Raw genomic sequence first — 19092 nt, forward strand, 5'->3', positions numbered from 1 at the left:
AAGACCACTGCGGCCTTCGTCATCATCCAGACCCCCCTTTAGTTTTCTACTCACCTCCCCTCGGTGGGAAGGAAGGGTGAGCTGGTCCAGGCCATCTATGCTGCAGGGACCGTCCGGTGGGGAGGGTTAGTCGTTACGGGCTGTCCATCTTCAACGGGAGGCCCTCTTCTCCACTCTGGGCCGGCCCCGGATTAGTGACGTTGCCTTGACGATGACGCACAGGGACGTTCATGCGCAGGGACGTTAGGAAGTATATACGGTATATAAATTTGGTATCGCCGTAATCGTATTAACCTGCAGTGTAACGTGAACATGTCATTTATACCGCTTGACGAACGACCTAAAAAATTTAAATAAAAAACAACCACAGAATCGATTTACCACCTCATAAAAAATAAAAAAACGATCAGTGTCACATGTACCCCAGAATGGTACCAATGAAGCGTCAACTTGTCTCCCAAAAATATTTTTGCACCCCAAGGCTTCTGTAATTTTATGTGATGCCAAAAAATTATCCTAAACTAAAAGGATGCCCCAGAATCCACACAGTACGCCTTCATGTCTGATGCCTGTGTGAGAGACGAGTAGCGCACAAAGTCCACATATGGGATATTTCTAAGTACGTCAGAATTCAGGGAATAAATCTTGAGTTTTATTTCTTTGTCAACACCTACTGTGTTACAGGAAAAAAATTATTAAAATGAAAAATCTGCGAAAAAATTAAATTTTTAAATTCTTCACTTTGCTTTTATTTCTGCAAAACACCAAAAGGGTTAATAAACTTCTTTAATGTCATTCTGACTACTTTAAGGGGTTCAGCTTATAAAATGGGGGGGATTTATGGAGGTATCTAACATACAGGCCCCTCAATTTCACTGAGCTGAACTGGTCCCAGAAAATTCTGATTTTGTAATTTTCATGAAAATCTGGAAAATTGCTACTAAACTAATAAACCCTCTAACATTCTAAAAAGTTAAAGAATGTTTATCAAATGATGGGAACATAAAGTAGACATATTGTAGATGTGAATTAATCATTAATTTGGTGCAGCATGACTATTTATCGTACGAGCAGAAAATATAAATTCTAGAAAAATGCTAATTTTTCATTTTTTTGCCAAATTTTGTCTTCTTTTACAAAAACCGCTAAATATATCAATCAAAATTTACCACTAATGTAAAGTACAATATTTCATGAAAAAACTATCCCAGAATCGCTTTCATAAGTAACAGCGTTCCAAAGTTATTACCAAATAAGTGGACGCATGTCAGATTTTGAAAATTTGCCTTGGTCATTAAGGTCAAAACAGGCTGTTGAGTAAAGGGGTTAAATTAAAAAGTAAATACATTATTGCTATTTACAAGCAAACATATAACAGCTTTTATTTTATTCATAAAAAGCAGTTATTAATTTTAAACCTGTATACCTACAGTGGGGATCAAAAGTTTGTGCACCCCAGGTAAAAATTTGTATTAATGTGCATAAAGAAGCCAAGGAAAGATGGAAAAATCTCCAAAAGGCATCAAATTACAGATTAGACATTCTTATAATATTTCAACTAAAGGTAGATTTTATTTCCATCATTTACACTTTCAAAATAACAGAAAACAAAAAAAAATGGCATCTACAAAAGTTTGGGCACCCTGCAGAATTTATAGCATGCACTGCCCCCTTTGCAAAGCTGAGATCTGCAAGTGTCATGGATTGTTCTCAGTCATCATCTGGGAAGACCAGGTGATGTAAATCTCAAAGGTTTTAAATGCCCAGACTCATCTGACCTTGCCCCAACAATTAGCACCATGGGTTCTTCTAAGCAGTTGTCTAGAAATATGAAACTGAAAATAGTTGACGCTCACAAAGCTGGAGAAGGCTATAAGAAGATAGCAAAACATTTTCAGATGTCAATATCCTCTGTTCAGAATGTAATTAAGAAATGGCAGTCATCAGGAACAGTGGAAGTTAAAGCATGATCTGGAAGACCAAGAAAAATATCAGACTGAACAGGATTGTGAGAAAAACAATTCAAAACCCACGTTTGACTGCACAATCCCTCCAGAAAGATCTGGCAGACACTGGAGTTGTGGTACACTATTCTACTATAAAGAGATACTTGTATAAATATGGTCTTCATGGAAGAGTCATCAGAAGAAAACCTCTTCTACATCCTCACCACAAAAATCAGCGTTTGAACTTTGCAAATGAACATATAGACAAGCGTGATGTATTTTGGAAACAAGTTCTGTGGACCGATGAGGTTAAAATTTAACTTCTTGGCCGGAATGAGCAAAGTTACGTTTGGAGAAGAAGGGGAACAGAATTTAATGAAAAGAACCTCTGTCCAACTGTTAAGCATGGGGGCCGATCAATCATGCTTTCGGGTTGTATTGCAGCCAGTGGCACAAGGAACATCTCACGAGTAGAACATCTCAGAGTGGATTCAATAACATTTCAGCAAATTTTGGATGCTAACTTGATGCCATCTGTGAAAAAGCTGAAGTTAAAGAGAGGATGGCTTCTACAAATGGATAATGATCCTAAACACACCTCGAAATCCACGGGGATTACATCAAGAGGCGTAAACTGAAGGTTTTGCCATGGCCTTCACAATCTCCTGAGCTCAACATAATTGAAAATCTATGGATAGACCTTAACCCCTTAACGATGCAGGACGTATATTTACGTCCTGCGCCGGCTCCCGCGATATGAAGCGGGGTCGCGCTGCAACCCCGCATCATATCGCGTCGGTCCCAGCACTCATCAACGACTGGGACCCGCGGCTAATACCACACATCGCCGATCGCGGCAATGTGCGGTATTAACCCTTTAGAAGCGGCGGTCAAAGCTGACCGCCGCTTCTGCAGTGAAAGTGAAACTATCCCGGCTAGTCAGTCGGGTTGTTCGGGACCACCGCGGTGAAATCGCGGCGTCCCGAACAGCTTACAGGACAACGGGAGGGCCCTTAATTGCCTCCTCGGTGTCCGATCGACGAATGACTGCTCCGTGCCTGAGATCCAGGCAGCAGCAGTCAAGCGCCGATAACACTGATCACAGGCGTGTTAATACACGCCAGTGATCAGCATAGAAGATCAGTGTGTGCAGTGTTATAGGTCCCTATGGGACCTATAACACTACAACAAAAAAGTAAAAAAAAAGTGTTAATAAAGGTCATTTAACCCCTTCCCTAATAAAAGTTTGAATCACCCCCCTTTTCCCATAAAAAAATAAAACAGTGTAAATAAAAAAAAAACATATGTGGTATCGCTGCGTGCGTAAATGTCCGAACTATAAAAATATATCATTAATTAAACCGCACGGTCAATGGCGTACGCACAAAAAAATACCAAAATCCAAAAAAGCTTATTTTTGGTCACTTTTTATACCATTAAAAAATGAATAAAAAGTGATCAAAAAGTCTGAATAAATCATAAATCATACCAATAAAAACTTCAGATTATGGCGCAAAAAATGAGTCCTCATACCGCCCTGTACGTGGAAAAATAAAAAAGTCATAGGGGTCAGAAGATGACATTTTTAAACGTATAAATTTTCCTGCATGTAGTTATGATTTTTTCCAGAAGTACGACAAAATCAAACCTATATAAGTAGGGTATCATTTTAACTGTATGGACCTAAAGAATAATGATAAGGTGTAATTTTTACCGAAATATGCACTGCGTAGAAACGGAAGCCCCCAAAATTTACAAAATGGCGTTTTTTCTTCCATTTTGTCGCACAATCATTTTTTTTCCCATTTTGCTGTGAATTTTTGGGTAAAATGACTAATGTCACTGCAAAGTAGAATTGGTGACGCAAAAAATAAGCCATAATATGGATTTTTGGGTGGAAAATTGAAAGGGTTATGATTTATAAAAGATAAGGAGGAAAAAATGAAAGTGCAAAAACTGAAAAACCCTGAGTCCTTAAGGGGTTAAAGGGGTACTCCGGTGGTTAATTTTTTTGACTATATGGCATCTTCTTTGTAAGTTTAGTTTTTTTGCAATATACATGTGTTATATGTTTTGGCAGCATGTGTGTGTTTTTCTTACCTGTTTGTTGGGCAGGAAGTTCTGTAGTTCAGAGTTTTCTTTTACTGTTGTCCACAGTTCTGAGTCTGTTGTGGACAAGATGTCACATAAGCCACGCCTGTCACATAAGCCACGCCCCCTCATCTCATCCAGCTGAGTACACTGCTCCTCACCTCACCTCCCCTCCCCCCTGCTCTGTATTCTAAGGACATAGGTCTGCACAGGAGAAGGACCTCACAGAGAAGATAAGTGTTATCTGAAGGGGAGGATGAGAAGGTGCACGGGCTGGGGATGTATGGACTGCAGGGGAAGAAATCTCATACTGGGAATGATCTCTATGGGGGAGATTTATCAAAACCTATGCAGAGGAAAACTTGCCCAATTGCTCATAGCAACCAATCAGATTGCTTCTTTCATTTTTCACAGGCCTTCATAAAAATGAAAGAAGCAAGCTTATTGGTTGCTATGGGCAACTGGGCAAGTTTTCCTCTGCACAGGTTTTGATAAATCTCCCCCTATATGTGAAGGGGGAGGGGGGGGGGGACTCCTGAATGACACATGCTGGGAGTTGTAGTCCCTGTTGTGTGTGTGTATGTATGCTAGTGTTTACAAACCAGTGTGCCTCCAGCTGTTACATAGTTACATAGTTAGTATGGTTGAAAAAAGACATACGTCCATCAAGTTCAACCAGGGAATTGAAGGGAAGGGTGTAAGGGGATAAGGGAAAGGGATGTAGTTTTATAATTCTGCATAAGCATTAATGTTATTTTGTTCCAGGAATGTATCTAACCCTGTTTTAAAGCTATTAATTGTTCCTGCTGTGACCTGTTCCTGAGGTAGACTGTTCCATAAGTTCACAGTTCTTATGGTAAAGAAGGCATGTCACCCATTGAGACTAAACCTTTTCTTCTCCAGACGGAGGCGGTGCCCCCTCGTCCTTTGGGGGGGTTTAACCTGGAACAGTTTTTCTCCATATTTTTTGTATGGGCCATTTATATACTTATATATATACGTTTATCATATCCCCCCTTAAACGTCTCTTCTCAAGACTAAACAATTGTAACTCCTTTAATCGCTCCTCATAGCTAAGATGTTCCATGCCCCATATTAGTTTAGTCGCACGTGTCTGCACCCTTTCCAGCTCCACAGTGTCCCTTTTATGGACAGGCGACCAAAACTGAACAGCATATTCCAGGTGAGGCCGTACCAATGCTTTATAAAGGGGGAGTATTATGTCTCTGTCCCTTGAGTCCATACCTCTTTTGATACATGACAATATCCTGCCGGCCTTGGAAGCAGCAGCCTGACATTGCATGCTATTCTGTAGTCTGTGATCTACAAGTATACCCAGATCCTTCTCTACCAGTGACTCTGCCAGTTTAATCCCCCCCCCCCCCTAAGACATACGACGCATGCATGTTATTTGTACCCAGATGCATAACTTTACATTTAACCAGACTTTGGGCATGCTGGGAGTTGTAGATTTGCAACAGCTGGAGGCACACTGGTTGGAAAACACTGTTCTAGCCTATTCAGCTTACACATCATGTTACACCAGTGTTTCCCAACCAGTGTGCCTCCAGCTGTTGCAAAACTACAACTCCTAGCATGCCCAAAGGCAGTCAGGGCATGCTGGGAGTTGTAGTTTTGCAACACCTGGAGGCACCCTGGTTGGGTAACACTGGTGTATGGTCTACAGAGGTGTGGTGAACTATAACCCCCAGGAGACTACAGAGGCAGCATGCTGGTGTTATACCACAGACTGAAGACTCCTGAATGACACATGCTGGGAGTTGTAGTCCCTTTTGTGTGTGTATGACAGTATATCCCAACCAAGGCTGATTATATTAGTGTGCTGTGTATAAGGGGGCTGACCCGGGAAAATAGTAGGATAGTAGGAAGGGCGGAACAAACAAAAAAAAAAAAAAAGGAGCCACCCCAAACCAGCAAGGCATGTGGCATGCTGGGCTTTGTAGTTTTCAGCACAGCAAGAAACAGGAAATAGAAGCAAAGATAGGAAAACAAAGTGGATAAAAAGACAACAAAGAACGGAAATAGAGTAGGCTAAACAACAAGAACATAAATGAAACAAAACAAATAGGGTAAGTCAAAAACGGAAAAACACGTTGACCACTGGAGTACCCCTTTAAAAGAGCAGTGCGTGACAGACAGCCCAGAAATCTCAAAGAACTGGAAGACTTTTGTAAGGAAGAATGGGAAAAGATACCTCAAACAAGAATTGAAAGACTCTTGGCTTGCTACAAAAAGCATTTACAAGCTGTGATACTTGCCAAAGGGGGCAGTACAAGATATTAACTCTGCAGGGTGCCCAAACTTTTGCGGACGTCATTTTTTTGTTTTCTGTTACTTTGAAAGTGTAAATGATGGAAATAAAATCGAACTTTTGTTGACATATTATAAGAATGTCTAATCTGTAATTTGATGCCTTTTGGAGATTTTTCCATCTTTCCTTGGCTTCTTTATGTACATTAATACAAATTTTTACCTGGGTGCCCAAACTTTTGATCCCCACTGTATTAGCAGAATCAAAGTTTTCCAAAAACTGCCAGAAAGAAAACAAGTGGAAACTTGTCCTTACATAGAAATGTTTGCTATCCATTGTGCAGGGAAATCTTACTGAAGTCAACGTGCTTGCTTGTTTTCTGCATCCATTGTAGCAACAATTTAGTACTGTATTCTTTCGAACCTTTTCATTCATCAAATACAGTAAGTGTTGTCTTTATATTAGGCATTTGTCATTTACAGTAAGTTTATTTTTATTTTTTTTTAGTCCAAGACAGTCCCGGGGCTCCAACACTTCACCTCTGACACGCAGAAAATCTTATGACAGAGTGCAGCTCAGGTAAAGCAAAATTAAGTGCTAAAAATGTAAAGGTTTACAATGGAGTGTTGTGCAGAATCCGCATCTCATTTTTAATATTATAGGAAACTTTTTTTTTGTTTTCATTTTTATTTTATTTATTTTTTATTACATTTTTATGGGAGTTTTTAGGAATTTTTACAAAATGAAATAACATTACCTTTAAGGCATCAATAACAATGAAAATGAATAAATAACAATGTAACAAGCATGTTGCAAACATACAAACAAGTTAGTAACTTAAACAAAATAATTGTCAGATATAAAATAATAAAGGTGGGAACATTTTGTTCCAAACCCTGTAAAAGACAAGCAAAGAATTCTGGGGAAGGACTATATTATTTAGATTTGTATCAGCAAAGCTTGTTCATGCATCTAATTAGATGATTCAAAGATGGAGTACTGTCAGAATTCCCATTTTTGCTATTTGAATGCTAACTAGTGTAATAAAATAAAAATAACTATAATGAATGGGTTTGTGTACATGTTTGTATATTAAAAGGGGTTATCCAGCAGCACTTTTTTCCAGACCTTTTTCCAGAACAAACTTTTACTTACCTCCTGCGTTCCAGTGGTGTCTCCGGTGACCCGCTTTGGTCCATGGCTGTGCTTCTCTTTCCGAAATTGTTACGCTTGAGCCCAGAGTGACATCAGGACCCAGAGTGTCACGCTGTCCCTTAGCCTATTACTGGCTGCAGCGAGGTCTGATTTGGAGAAATGTATAGAAATCAGATCTATGTATATGATATGTGGAACAGATGGAATTGATCCAAAAGTCCACCTATATTTGTCCTTTCAAATTCCACTTTAAGATCTCCTGGAATGTCTGAAATGTGTGATTCCAATATAGACATGGAAACATTATTAAGATTGAATACAAATAAATCTGTATGCCTTATACAATTGTTCCAGATTGTCATAATCAGCTAATAGTAAGGTGAGAGAAAAATAACAGACATGTAAAAATAGAAGTTGCCAAATATAATTTTATTGGGCAATATTGGGCCAAATGGTACTTATCAGCTTACACATTCTATGTTTCTGAAAATAATACTGCCACACATTATGCTCCTGAATATAACTCTGTGCCATCACCACTATGTCCTCTATGTCATACTTCAGACCCCTAATTCCTTCTCCTGACCCCTATGCCTCCCAGACCCCTTTGTCTTCCTTCTCCCGAACCCAATGTCCTCCTTTTTCAGAATCCTATGTCCTCCTCCAGACCCCTATGCCCATCAGACTTATGTCCCCCTATGCTCCTCTGTTCCTCTTCTAGACCCCTATGTCTCCTCCTCTTCCATACCCCTCTACCTCCCACCCCTCTGCCCCCTACTCTTCCTCCTCCAGACCCCTCTACCCCCTTCCCAACCCTTCTGTCTCCTCCTTCTATTCTTTCCCCTCCAGATCCCTATGTCCCCTGAGACCCCTCCTTCTTATTCTCCAGACCCCTCTGTCCCCCTGTCCAGATCCCTCTGTCCCCCTGTCTAGACCTCTCTGTCCCCCTTTCCAGACTCGTGTCCCCGCAAACCCTTCATCTAGAGTATACGTAAAAGAAGGTTGCAGCAGCACTCTTAGTCAAAAAATGGAGGCTCTTAGCACACTTTTTGATCAAAACGTGTCCCCCATCCACCACGCGGAGGTGGCTTCATTTCGGATGGGACCCTAACACTTTTCACTCACCTCTGCTGGGCATATAGCCTCTGACTGCGTGGCATCCTGGATCCACTATCAATTTAAAAAACCCCTGTGAAACAGGGAGGGGTGCATGGCTAGAGAGGGTGCCATTCCCCCTAAATTGCACAGCAAAAACTAAAAGAAAAATAGCCAGCACAACTACCTAATACACAGTTGCACACTGCTGTGGCAAATACAAAGCCCTCTGCCCCCTTCCAGACCCCTCTGTCCCAGACCCCCCCCATCTCTTTCCCCTAGACTCCTTTGTCCCCCCCAAACCAATATGTCCCTCCAGTACAATCTGTCCCCCCAGACCCCTCTGTCCCCCTTCCAACCCTTCTCTCCCCCAAGACCCATCTGTCGCCTCCTCCTCCAGACTGCTTTGTTCCGCTCAGACCCCTTTCAGACCCCTCTGTCCACCTCCAGACTCCTTTGTCCCCCCAGACCCTTCCTCCAGACACCTATTTACCCACCTACCCTCTGCTCCCCCCAAACCCTATGCCCGTAGGTCAATGGCAACAGGGTGGGCTGCAGACACTTACCAAAAGTTTATCTGCTCCTGTATAACAGTGGCTGTAGCGATATCCTCTGGCTAGCTCCCCTACTCTATGGTCAACAACCTTCCTTGGGCATGACAAGGTTCTTAAAGCAGCAGCCACCAGCCATGGCTATTTTGCATCTCAAAACATTTCCAAAATCCACTTGTTTCTCCAAGACTTGTGCTTCACAATTTCTCTGGAATAAAATAACACGAACCCTCAGACATACCAGTTTTAAACATGCCCTAAAGCAGGCCTATAACCTCAACTAATTGATCTCCCCTACCATCACTTTTTGGACCAATAGGTCTTGGAGACTTCAAAAGTGCCACATCCGGAAGCACAAGAATGTCGCTAAAACCCCCTCCCAGATTACCCCCCAACGTGGCTGGACCATTGTATCAATAAAGCACTTTTTGTCCTTTTCTGAACCCCACCCATCATAGACTGTAAGCTTTCGTGAGCAGGGCCCTCACTCCTCTTGCTTTAAGATTTATTGTAAAATATTGTAATGTCTCATACTTGTCTTTATTTGCACCTTAAAAATTGTAAAGTGCTGTTGGAGTTGTATAAATCTGTTGGAGCTATACAAATAAATATCTCTTATTCTTATTAGAGGTCTAGACTCCCATCTGATACCTCCTTTATCACCTCCAATGCGTCTGCGTAATGACAAGAATGTCTTCTCCCGCCTATCAAGCAGTCAGTCTGCAGGGAATGCATTAGATAAGTAAGAAACTGCCGTCCCCACTCTTGTCATCATTTGACATTTGACTTTCTTTGTAACATTTTCTAAATATGTTTTTAAATTGTGCTTTCTTTATAGGTCTGATGAAAGTGACTCTTCCTTCTCAGAAATACCCAGGTAGTAAATATAGTTATGAATCAAACAAATATAAATTATATTTAGTCCTTTGTACATGTATATTGCTGCATCCTAAAATAGACATATGTTTTGTCTTATTTCCAGTACTTCAAAAAATGAAAATAAAAATTGTGCCTTTAATATATTTTATCTACTTCAGAAAGACATAATGCATATTAAACATTTTCGATATTTGTAACATATATTATCTGTGTAAAATAGCAGCTTTACTTACTATCTAAGCAACTTTCATTTTCTGTCATTTTTATGAAAGGAAATTTGTTTATAAGAAAATATCTAAAATCATATAATGCTGTCGTTATTTCATGTATAAAACGCATGAAGAACTGTTCCATACATCTGAATAGTGTTGTTTTAGCTGTACAGTTGTGCTCAAACATTTGCACATACTTGGAGATTTGGTAATTGGTATGGTACATTTTAAAAGAAACCAGGCAAACCAGCATTGGTTGGTCCTGTGCAGTGATGGAGCTGCCGTCCTTTCCCTCCTTAGTGCTGGCAGCTATGGGTCTTGTCTTTGGTCTTCTGCTTCCTGCATGCACACAAGGAGGGATCACCACATACAGAATGTTTAGGTTGTGTGCTTAGGACACTAGCTTCTACTTAGTATGCTGCACGCTAGAGACAGGACCCACAGCTGCCAGTATTAAGGAGGTAGAGGATGGCATTTTCAAGTTCCAACACCTTGTTATGCAGGTCTTTTTACTTAAAATTTGACACGTGTCTCTTTAAATGGTAATAACTTTAGAACTCTTTTTCTGAGCGGAGCGATTCTGAGTTTATTTTTTCGTGACATATTGTATTTTATATAAGTGGTGCATTTTTGTTGACACGTGCAGCATTTTTTGCGAAAAACTCCAAAATAATGTGAAAAACTGGAAAATTTCTGGCGTTTTTTAATTAATTTTTTCTTATGGTGTTCACTGTGCGGTAAAAGTAATGTCATATTTATTCTGCTATATTTTATATAGCTTTTTATGTTCTTTTTCCTTTTCTGAGCAAAATAGAGTTTTTCCCTTTTTTGTGTTACAATTTTCCGACAGCCATAACTTGTTATTTTTTGTCCGATGCTATTAAATGAAGGGTTATTTTTTGCAGGATAAGCTGTACTTTTTATTGTTATTATTTTTGCAATACATGCTAACTTTTAAAAAAAATTATTCCGCTATTTGTACCAAAATTGGCGAATTTTGCGCTTTTTTGTTGTTGTTTTTATGGCGTTCACCGCTCGGGATAATTTACATTATAGCTTTATAGTACACGTCATTATGGATCCTACTATGTATATGATTTGTGTTTTTTTTTAAAATGATAATACAGGGCTTTTATTGGGAAAATGGCATTTATTTAACCCCTTAAGAACTGAGCCCTTTTTCACCTTAAGGACATTTTTTGCAATTCTGACCACTGTCACTTTAAACATTAATAACTCTGGAATGCTTTTAGTTATCATTCTGATTCTGAGACTGTTTTTTCGTGACATATTCTACTTTAACATAGTGGTAAAATTTTGTGGTAACTTGCATCCTTTCTTGGTGAAAAATCCCAAAATTTGATGAAAAATTTGAAAATTTTGAAGCTCTCTGCTTGTAAGGAAAATGGATATTCCAAATAATTTTTTTTAAATTCACATTTCCAATATGTCTACTTTATGTTTGCATAATAAAATTGAAGTGTTTTTTAGAGATGAGCGAACTTACAGTAAATTCGATTCGTCACGAACTTCTCGGCTCGGCAGTTGATGACTTTTCCTGCATAAATGTGTTCAGCTTTCAGGTGCTCCGGTGGGCTGGAAAAGGTGGATACAGTCCTAGGAGACTCTTTCCAAGGAATGTATCCACCTTTTCCGGCCCACCGGAGCACCTGAAGGCTGAACTAATTTACGCAGGATAAGTCAACTGCCGAGCCAAGAAGTACGTGACGAATCGAATTTACTGTAAGTTCGCTCATCTCTAGTGTTTTTACTTTTGGTGGACACCAGAGGGCTTCAAAGTTCAGCAGCAATTTTCCAATTTTTCACAAAATTTTGAAACTCGCTTTTTTTCAGGGACCAGTTCAGGTTTGAAGTGGATTTGAAGGGTCTTCATATTAGAAATACCCCGCAAATTACCCCATTATAAAAACTGCACCACCCAAAGTATTCAAAATGACATTCACAGGAATAGCAGCAAAGTGAAGGAGAAAATTCACAATCTTCATTTTTTACACTCGCATGTTCTTGTAGACCTAATTTTAGAATTTTTGCAAGGGGTAAAAAGGAGACAATTTTTACTTGTATTTGAAACCCAATTTCTCTCTAGTAAGCACATACGTCATATGTCTATGTTAATTGTTCGGCGGGCGCAGTAGAGGGCTCAGAAGGGAAGGAGCGACAAATGGTTTTTGGGGGGCATGTCACCTTTAGGAAGCCCCTGTGGTGCCAGAACAGCAAAAAAAAACACATGGCATACCATTTTGGAAACTAGACCCCTCGGGGAACATAACAAGGGGTAAAGTGAACCTTAATACCCCACAGGTGATTCACGACTTTTGCATATGTAAAAAAAAAATGTTTTTCCTAAAATGCTTGGTTTCCCAAAAGTTTAACATTTTTAAAAAGGGTAATAGCAGAAAATACCCCCCAAAATTTGAAGCCCAATTTCTCCTGATTCAAAAAACACCCCATATGGGGGTGAAAAGTGCTATGCTGGCGCACTACAGGTCTCAGAAGAGAAGTAGTCACATTTAGCTTTTTGAAAGCAAATTTTGCTCTGGGGGCATGCCGCATTTAGGAAGCCCCTATGGTGCCAGAACAGCAAAAAAAAAAAAACTCACATGGCATACTATTATGGAAACTAGACCCCTCGGGGAACGTAACAAGGGGTAAAGTGAACCTTAGTACCCCACAGGGGTTTCACGACTTTTGCATATGTAAAAAAAAATATTTTTTTTCCCTAAAATGCTTGTTTTCCCAAAAAAATTACATTTTTAAAAAGGGTAATAGCAGAAAATACCCCCCAAAATTTGAAGCCCAATTTCTCCCGATTCAGAAAACACACCATATGGGGGTGAAAAGTGCTCTGCTGGCGCACTACAGGTCTCAGAAGAGAAGGAGTCACATTTGGCTTTTTGAAAGCAAATTTTACTCTGGGGGCATGCTCCATTTAGGAAGCCCCTATGGTGCCTCAACAGCAAAAAAAAAAAAAACCACATGGCATACTATTTTGGAAACTAGACCCCTTGGGGAACGTAACAAGGGGTTAAGTGAACCTTATAATACCCCACAGGTGTTTCACGACTTTTGGGGCGATACCCCATATGTGACCCTAAACTGTTGCCTTGAAATACAACAGGGCTCCAAAGTGAGAGCGCCATGCGCATTTGAGGCCTAAATTAAGGATTGCATAGGGGTGGACATAGGGGTATTCTACGCCAGTGATTCCCAAACAGGGTGCCTCCAGCTGTTGTATTACTCCCAGCATGCCTGGACAGTCAGTGGCTGTCTGGTAATACTGGGAGTAGTTGTTTTGCAACAGCTGGAGGCTCCGTTTTGGGAACCGTGGCGTACCAGACGTTTTTCATTTTTATTGGGGAGGGGGGCTGTGTAGGGATATGTGTATATAAGGGATCGACCGATTATCGGTATGGCCGATATTATCGGCCGTTAATCACGATTTTGGGCATTATCGGTATCGGCAATTATCTTGCCGATAAGCCGATAATGCTCCGCCCCCCGCACCGCCCCCACCGCACCGCGACCGCCACCCCCTCGACCCGCCGCACCGCAGCTCCAACCCACCGCACCGCGTCGCACCCCCCACCGTGATGCTAGGCGGTATACCGGTATGGATTTTTTCCTATACCGCTATACCGGTCGGGCCCCTCCCCCACCCTCCGAGTGAATAAAAAATTTTTACTTACCCGTAATGGGGGTGGTCCAGGCCATCCTTCCTTCATGTAGTGTCCGGGGGCGTTCCGGATGGAGAGTGGTCCGGTCCGGGCTGTCCTTCTTCTCCCACGGTCTTCTTCTCCACTCCGGGCAGGCTCCGGCCTAGTACGCTGCATAGACGCCGCTACGCCGTGACATCAGGTCCGTCGCTGCGCACGGGCGTCACTGCGCAGCAACGTCTATGCAGCGTACTAGGCCGGAGCCTGCCCGGAGTGGAGAAGAGGCCCGCCGGAGAAGAAGGACAGCCCGGACCGGACCACCCTCCACCCGGAACGCCCCCGGACACTACAGGAACGATGGATGGATGGCCCGGACCACCCTGGCAGGTAGGGGAGAGAAGCGGGTGGTGGCGGCGGCGGCGGCCTATGGCCCCGCAAAAGCCACTGCAGATCATTGATTTAAAGCGCCCGCTTTAAATCAATGATCTGCAGCGGTGTCGCAGGGGGTTAAATAGCCGATAACTTATACCGGAATATCGGTATAAGTTATCGGCTATCGGCCCTAACCTGCACCGATTATCGGTATCGGCCCTAAAAAAACGATATCGGTCGATCCCTAGTGTATATGTAGTGTTTTTTACTTTTTATTTTATTTTGTGTTAGTGTAGTGTAGTGTTTTTAGGGTACAGTCACACGGGCGGGGGTTCACAGTAGTTTCTCGCTGGCAGTTTGAGCTGCGGCAGAAAATTTGCCGCAGCTCAAACTTGCAGCCGGATACTTACTGTAAACCTCCGCCCATGTGAGTGTACCCTGTACATTCACATTGGGGGGGAGAAACATCCAGCTGTTGCAAAACTACAACTCCCAGCATGTACGGTCTATCAGTGCATGCTGGGAGTTGAAGTTTTGCAACAGCTGGAGGCACACTGGTTGTGAAAAGCCGAGTTTGGTAACAAACTCAGTGTTTTGCAACCAGTGTGCTTTCAGCTGTTGCAAAAGCTACAACCCCCAGCATGTACGGACAGCGGAAGGGCATGCTGGGTCTTGTAGTTATGCAACAGCTGGAGGCATACTACTTTGGCTGGGGATGCTGGGGATTGTAGTTATGCAACAGCTGGAGGCACACTGGTTTGCTACTTGTTTCACAACCAGTGTGCCTTCAGCTGTTGCAAAACTACAACTCTCAGCAGTCACCGACAGCCAACGGGCATGCTGGGAGTTGTAGTTATGCAACCAGCAGATGCACCACTACAACTCCCAGCATGCACTTTAGCTGATTGTGCAAGCTGGGAGTTGTAGTTATACAACAGCTGAAGGTACACTTTTCCATAGAAAAAATGTGCCTCCAGCTGTTGCAAAACTATAACTCCCAGCATGCCCATAAGGGAATGCTGGGAGTTGTGGTGGTCTGCCTCCTGCTGTTGCATAACTACAGCTCCCAGCATTCCCTTTTTGCATGCTGGGAGCTGTTGCTAAGCAACAGCAGGAGGCTGTCACTCACCTCCTGCTGCTACTCCGGGCACAGGTCAGTCCCGCCGTCGCTCCTGGGGCCCCGATCCCAACATTGACACCGGGGTTCGGGGTCCCCAGCTCCCGGGGTCCACGTCCCGCACCCGCTCACGTGCTCCGGAAGAGGGGCGGAGCGGGTTGCGGGAGTGATACCCGCAGCAGGTGCCCTGATTGGTCGGCCGGTAAACTGGCCGACCAATCAGGGCGATCGTGAGGTGGCACCAGAGACGGCCCCGAACAGCCTGTAATTCCGGGTCACTGGGTCACTGGAGACCCGATTGACCCAGAATCTTCCGCAGATCGCTGGACTGAATTGTCAGTCATCATGACCCCCCTGGGCGATATGCCGCGATGCCTGCTGAACGATTTCAGCAGACATCGAGCACCGGCTCCCCTCCGGCTAGCGGCGCGGGCCGGGATTTGACAGGATGTACTCAAACGTCCTGAGTCCTTAAGGACTCGGAAAAGGGGCCGTTTGAGTACGTCCTGCGTCCTTAAGGGGTTAAAGGGTAGCTCCCACACTTTTTTTTTCTGTCCCTGCCTATTGCCCATCTATCCCTAACCCCCTCCCTGCCTTAACATTTTTTTTTTTTTTACTATATTAAAATGGCTTGACTTCCCCAGCAGGCGTGACATTACTGATGCCTGCTGGGGCCGACACTTCCGCACTTAGTTCACTATACAGGGTGCCTCCAGCTGTTTCACCACTACAACTCCCATCTTGCCCTGACATCTACTGGCTGTCAGGGCATGCTGGGAGTTGTAGTGGTGAAACAGGTGGAGGCACCCTGTGGTGAAAACAATAACTTTGTTAGCGCTTTGTTAGGTAATTAAAATAATACCCAACTAACATACAGGTTTGATTTTGTTTTACTTCTGGTGAAAATTATAACTGTTTGCACAAAAATCGGGATTTTCCTAGCTACCGTGACGGAAAATCTAAGTTATATGAAGACAGGAGGCGAGTATCTTGCATTAAGCCTTTCTTTTAATGCCCATAGCAGAAAATTACAGAGAATTTATTTCATTAACATTAGAAAATTTTCATTAAAACTACAACTCCCAGCAGCCCCTGGACTCCCCTCCCCTGGGTCGGAGACCCATATAAGGGGCTGGCTGGACCTCCTCTTCCTCTTTCTTTCGTGCGAACTTCGGAACAGCGCACGGCATCTTGATACCCCGGATACACTCCGACGGCAACGAACTCCATCTCCGGAACTGGACGTCAGGGCCAACTGGGCCCCCAGCAACTGTGCTTCAACAGGAACAAACAGAACAGCTGTCACTCAGGGACTTCTCATACTCTGCTGCGTAGATGCAGGTTCCGCTCTTCAATATCCTGAAACGAAAAACACATCATAACAGGGTTGGGAAGGGAGGGAAGATACTCGCCTCCTGTCTTCATATAACTTAGATTTTCCGTCACGGTAGCTAGGAAAATCCCGATTTATATATCAGACAGGAGGCTCATATCTTGCAAGTTTAAAGCTAAACAAGTTTAATCAGAAAACATGCGAACATACACGTTCAAAGGACAGACACAGAAACGTGTTCCTGGGGCCGAAAATAGAACTGTCGAAAAATCATCTCAGACGACCAATCGGCGGCTAACAAAAGGTCCGCAAGCGAACCCCCTGAAGTAACTACCTTGGTGGCCATAGCCCCTCTGGAAGAGTGGGCTCCAAAAAGAGAGATATCAATCCCAGCCAACTCCATGGCTGACCGCACCCACCTGGCCAAAGTGGCCGAGGATACCGGAAGATGCTCTGTGACATAAGATATCAATAATTGATTGTGATCTTCCGATCGCAAAGACGCGGTCCTTGCCTCGTACTCTTGTAGACAGCGTACCACACACAATCGTGGGTGGTCCGGGAAAAAGGGGTAAAAGACGGATTGAAGTCCTGTCTTAGTTCTGCGAACCACCGAAAAACTTACCCCTTCCAGCGAAAACTGTCGCCTGGAAATATCTAAAGCCTTAACGTCCGACACTCGTTTTATGGACACTAAACATAAAAGGGTAGATATTTTGAGAGATAAAAATTTTAAAGAGAGAGCGACATTATCCTCCCAAGAGGAAAATAATTCCAACACACGGGAGACATCCCAAGTAGATTGGTATATAGGACGTGGAGGGCGTTTGAACTTAACACCCCGCAAGAGCCTACATACCAAAGGATGTTTGCCTACTGGTAAAGCGTCCACCGGGCAATGATATGCCGATATGGCGGATCTGTATACGTTAATAGAACTATAGGATTTCCCAGATTCAAAATAATCCGCCAAATAATTCACAATCACTGACACAGGTGCTTGAACGGCATCAATTTGCCGTTGATCACACCAGCGAACCCACAAAGCCCAGGCTGATCTGTATGCCGATCTAGTCCCTGGGGCCCAGGCCAAGGCGAGGAGGTCTCTAGCCGATTGTGAAAGGTCACTACCAGCGTCCGGGACCCCGAAACCAACCACGCAAGGAGTGGAAGGTTGCCCTCCAACACCAACGGGTGAGGACCCATGGTCGGGTTCGTGAGAAGGAGAGGCGATTGAGGAAGCAACCGAGGATAGTCGATTGTCATCCCCAACAGGAGGGGAAACCACGGTTGTGTCGGCCACCAAGGGGTGATCAACACCACCGTTGCCTTCTGATTCAGTATCTGGAGAAGGAGTCTGGAAATCATATTGAATGGGGGAAACGCATAGTGTGTTCACCGGGACCATACCTGGCGGAAAGCATCGACAGCAGACGCTTCTGGATCCGGCCTCCAGCTGAAAAAGCGAGGTAATTGTCGATTGAGACGGGATGCGAAGAGGTCCATGTGTAATGGACCCCAAAGCTCCCTCAATGTTCGGAAGATAGAACGGTCTAACATCCAATCGCTGGAATCCTTGAAATAACGAGAATTCCAGTCCGCCACGATATTGGATACTCCGGGAAGATATTCCGCAACCGGAGCGATGTCCCAGGAAAGACAGAAGTTCCAGAACTCGGACGCAATGTCCGCCAGCACTCTGGACCTCGAACCCACAAGGCGGTTGACATATTGAACCGCAGCCACATTGTCCATGCGTAAAAGTACGCAACAATTGGCAGTGAGAGGGAGAAAACTCCTGATAGCGAAGAACGCTGCCAAGAGTTCTAGGGCATTGATGTGGAGGAAAGACTCCTCTGCGGACCATCTCCCTCATGTAGTATCCTGGCCGCAACGAGCTCACCAACCTTGTTGGCTCGCATCAGACTCTATTATGACGTCCGGACAGGAATTGAAGATAGTTTTGCCGTTCCATTCGACAGCGTGACGCAGCCACCATTGCAATTCCTCCACTGCCTCCGGACAAAGGGTAATCTCGTCCGCATATCGGAGGCCCTGGTGAAGATGGAGGGTCTTGAGCAGTTGAAGGGCCCGATAATTAAGTGGAGCCGGGAAGATCGCTTGAATAGAGGCCGATAATAGGCCGACTATGCGTGCAATCATCCTTAGAGATACCCGGGTCTTGCGCAAAGTCGCTCTGATTTCTTTCCGAATCAGAGCTAATTTGGCTTTTGGTAACAGCAGGATGGCACGTTTGGTATCCACTAGGAAACCTAGGAATTCCATCTCCTGCGAGGGAGTCAGCACAGACTTCTTGTGATTGATGAGGAATCCTAAGTCCTCCATTAAGGAAACCGCCCATTGGCTGTGCAGCAGGGCTTGCGTTCTGGAGCAT

The 19092-nt window shown here is 43.5% G+C and overlaps 1 protein-coding gene across 5 annotated transcripts in view; it reads left to right on the forward strand.

The window, feature by feature from the left end:
- KIF21B (kinesin family member 21B) overlaps window positions 1-19092 on the forward strand; it is a 768527-nt gene that overhangs the window by 619434 nt on the left and 130001 nt on the right. For all 5 annotated transcript variants that reach the window (XM_056557611.1, XM_056557612.1, XM_056557613.1 and 2 more), the window contains 3 exons: window positions 6817-6888; window positions 9739-9852; window positions 9949-9987. In XM_056557611.1, coding sequence (XP_056413586.1) covers window positions 6817-6888; window positions 9739-9852; window positions 9949-9987 — 225 coding nt within the window. The remainder of the gene's footprint in view (window positions 1-6816; window positions 6889-9738; window positions 9853-9948; window positions 9988-19092) is intronic.

This window comes from Hyla sarda, chromosome 2, assembly GCF_029499605.1.
Source record: "Hyla sarda isolate aHylSar1 chromosome 2, aHylSar1.hap1, whole genome shotgun sequence".
In the NCBI taxonomy this organism is placed as follows: Eukaryota; Metazoa; Chordata; class Amphibia; order Anura; family Hylidae; genus Hyla; species Hyla sarda.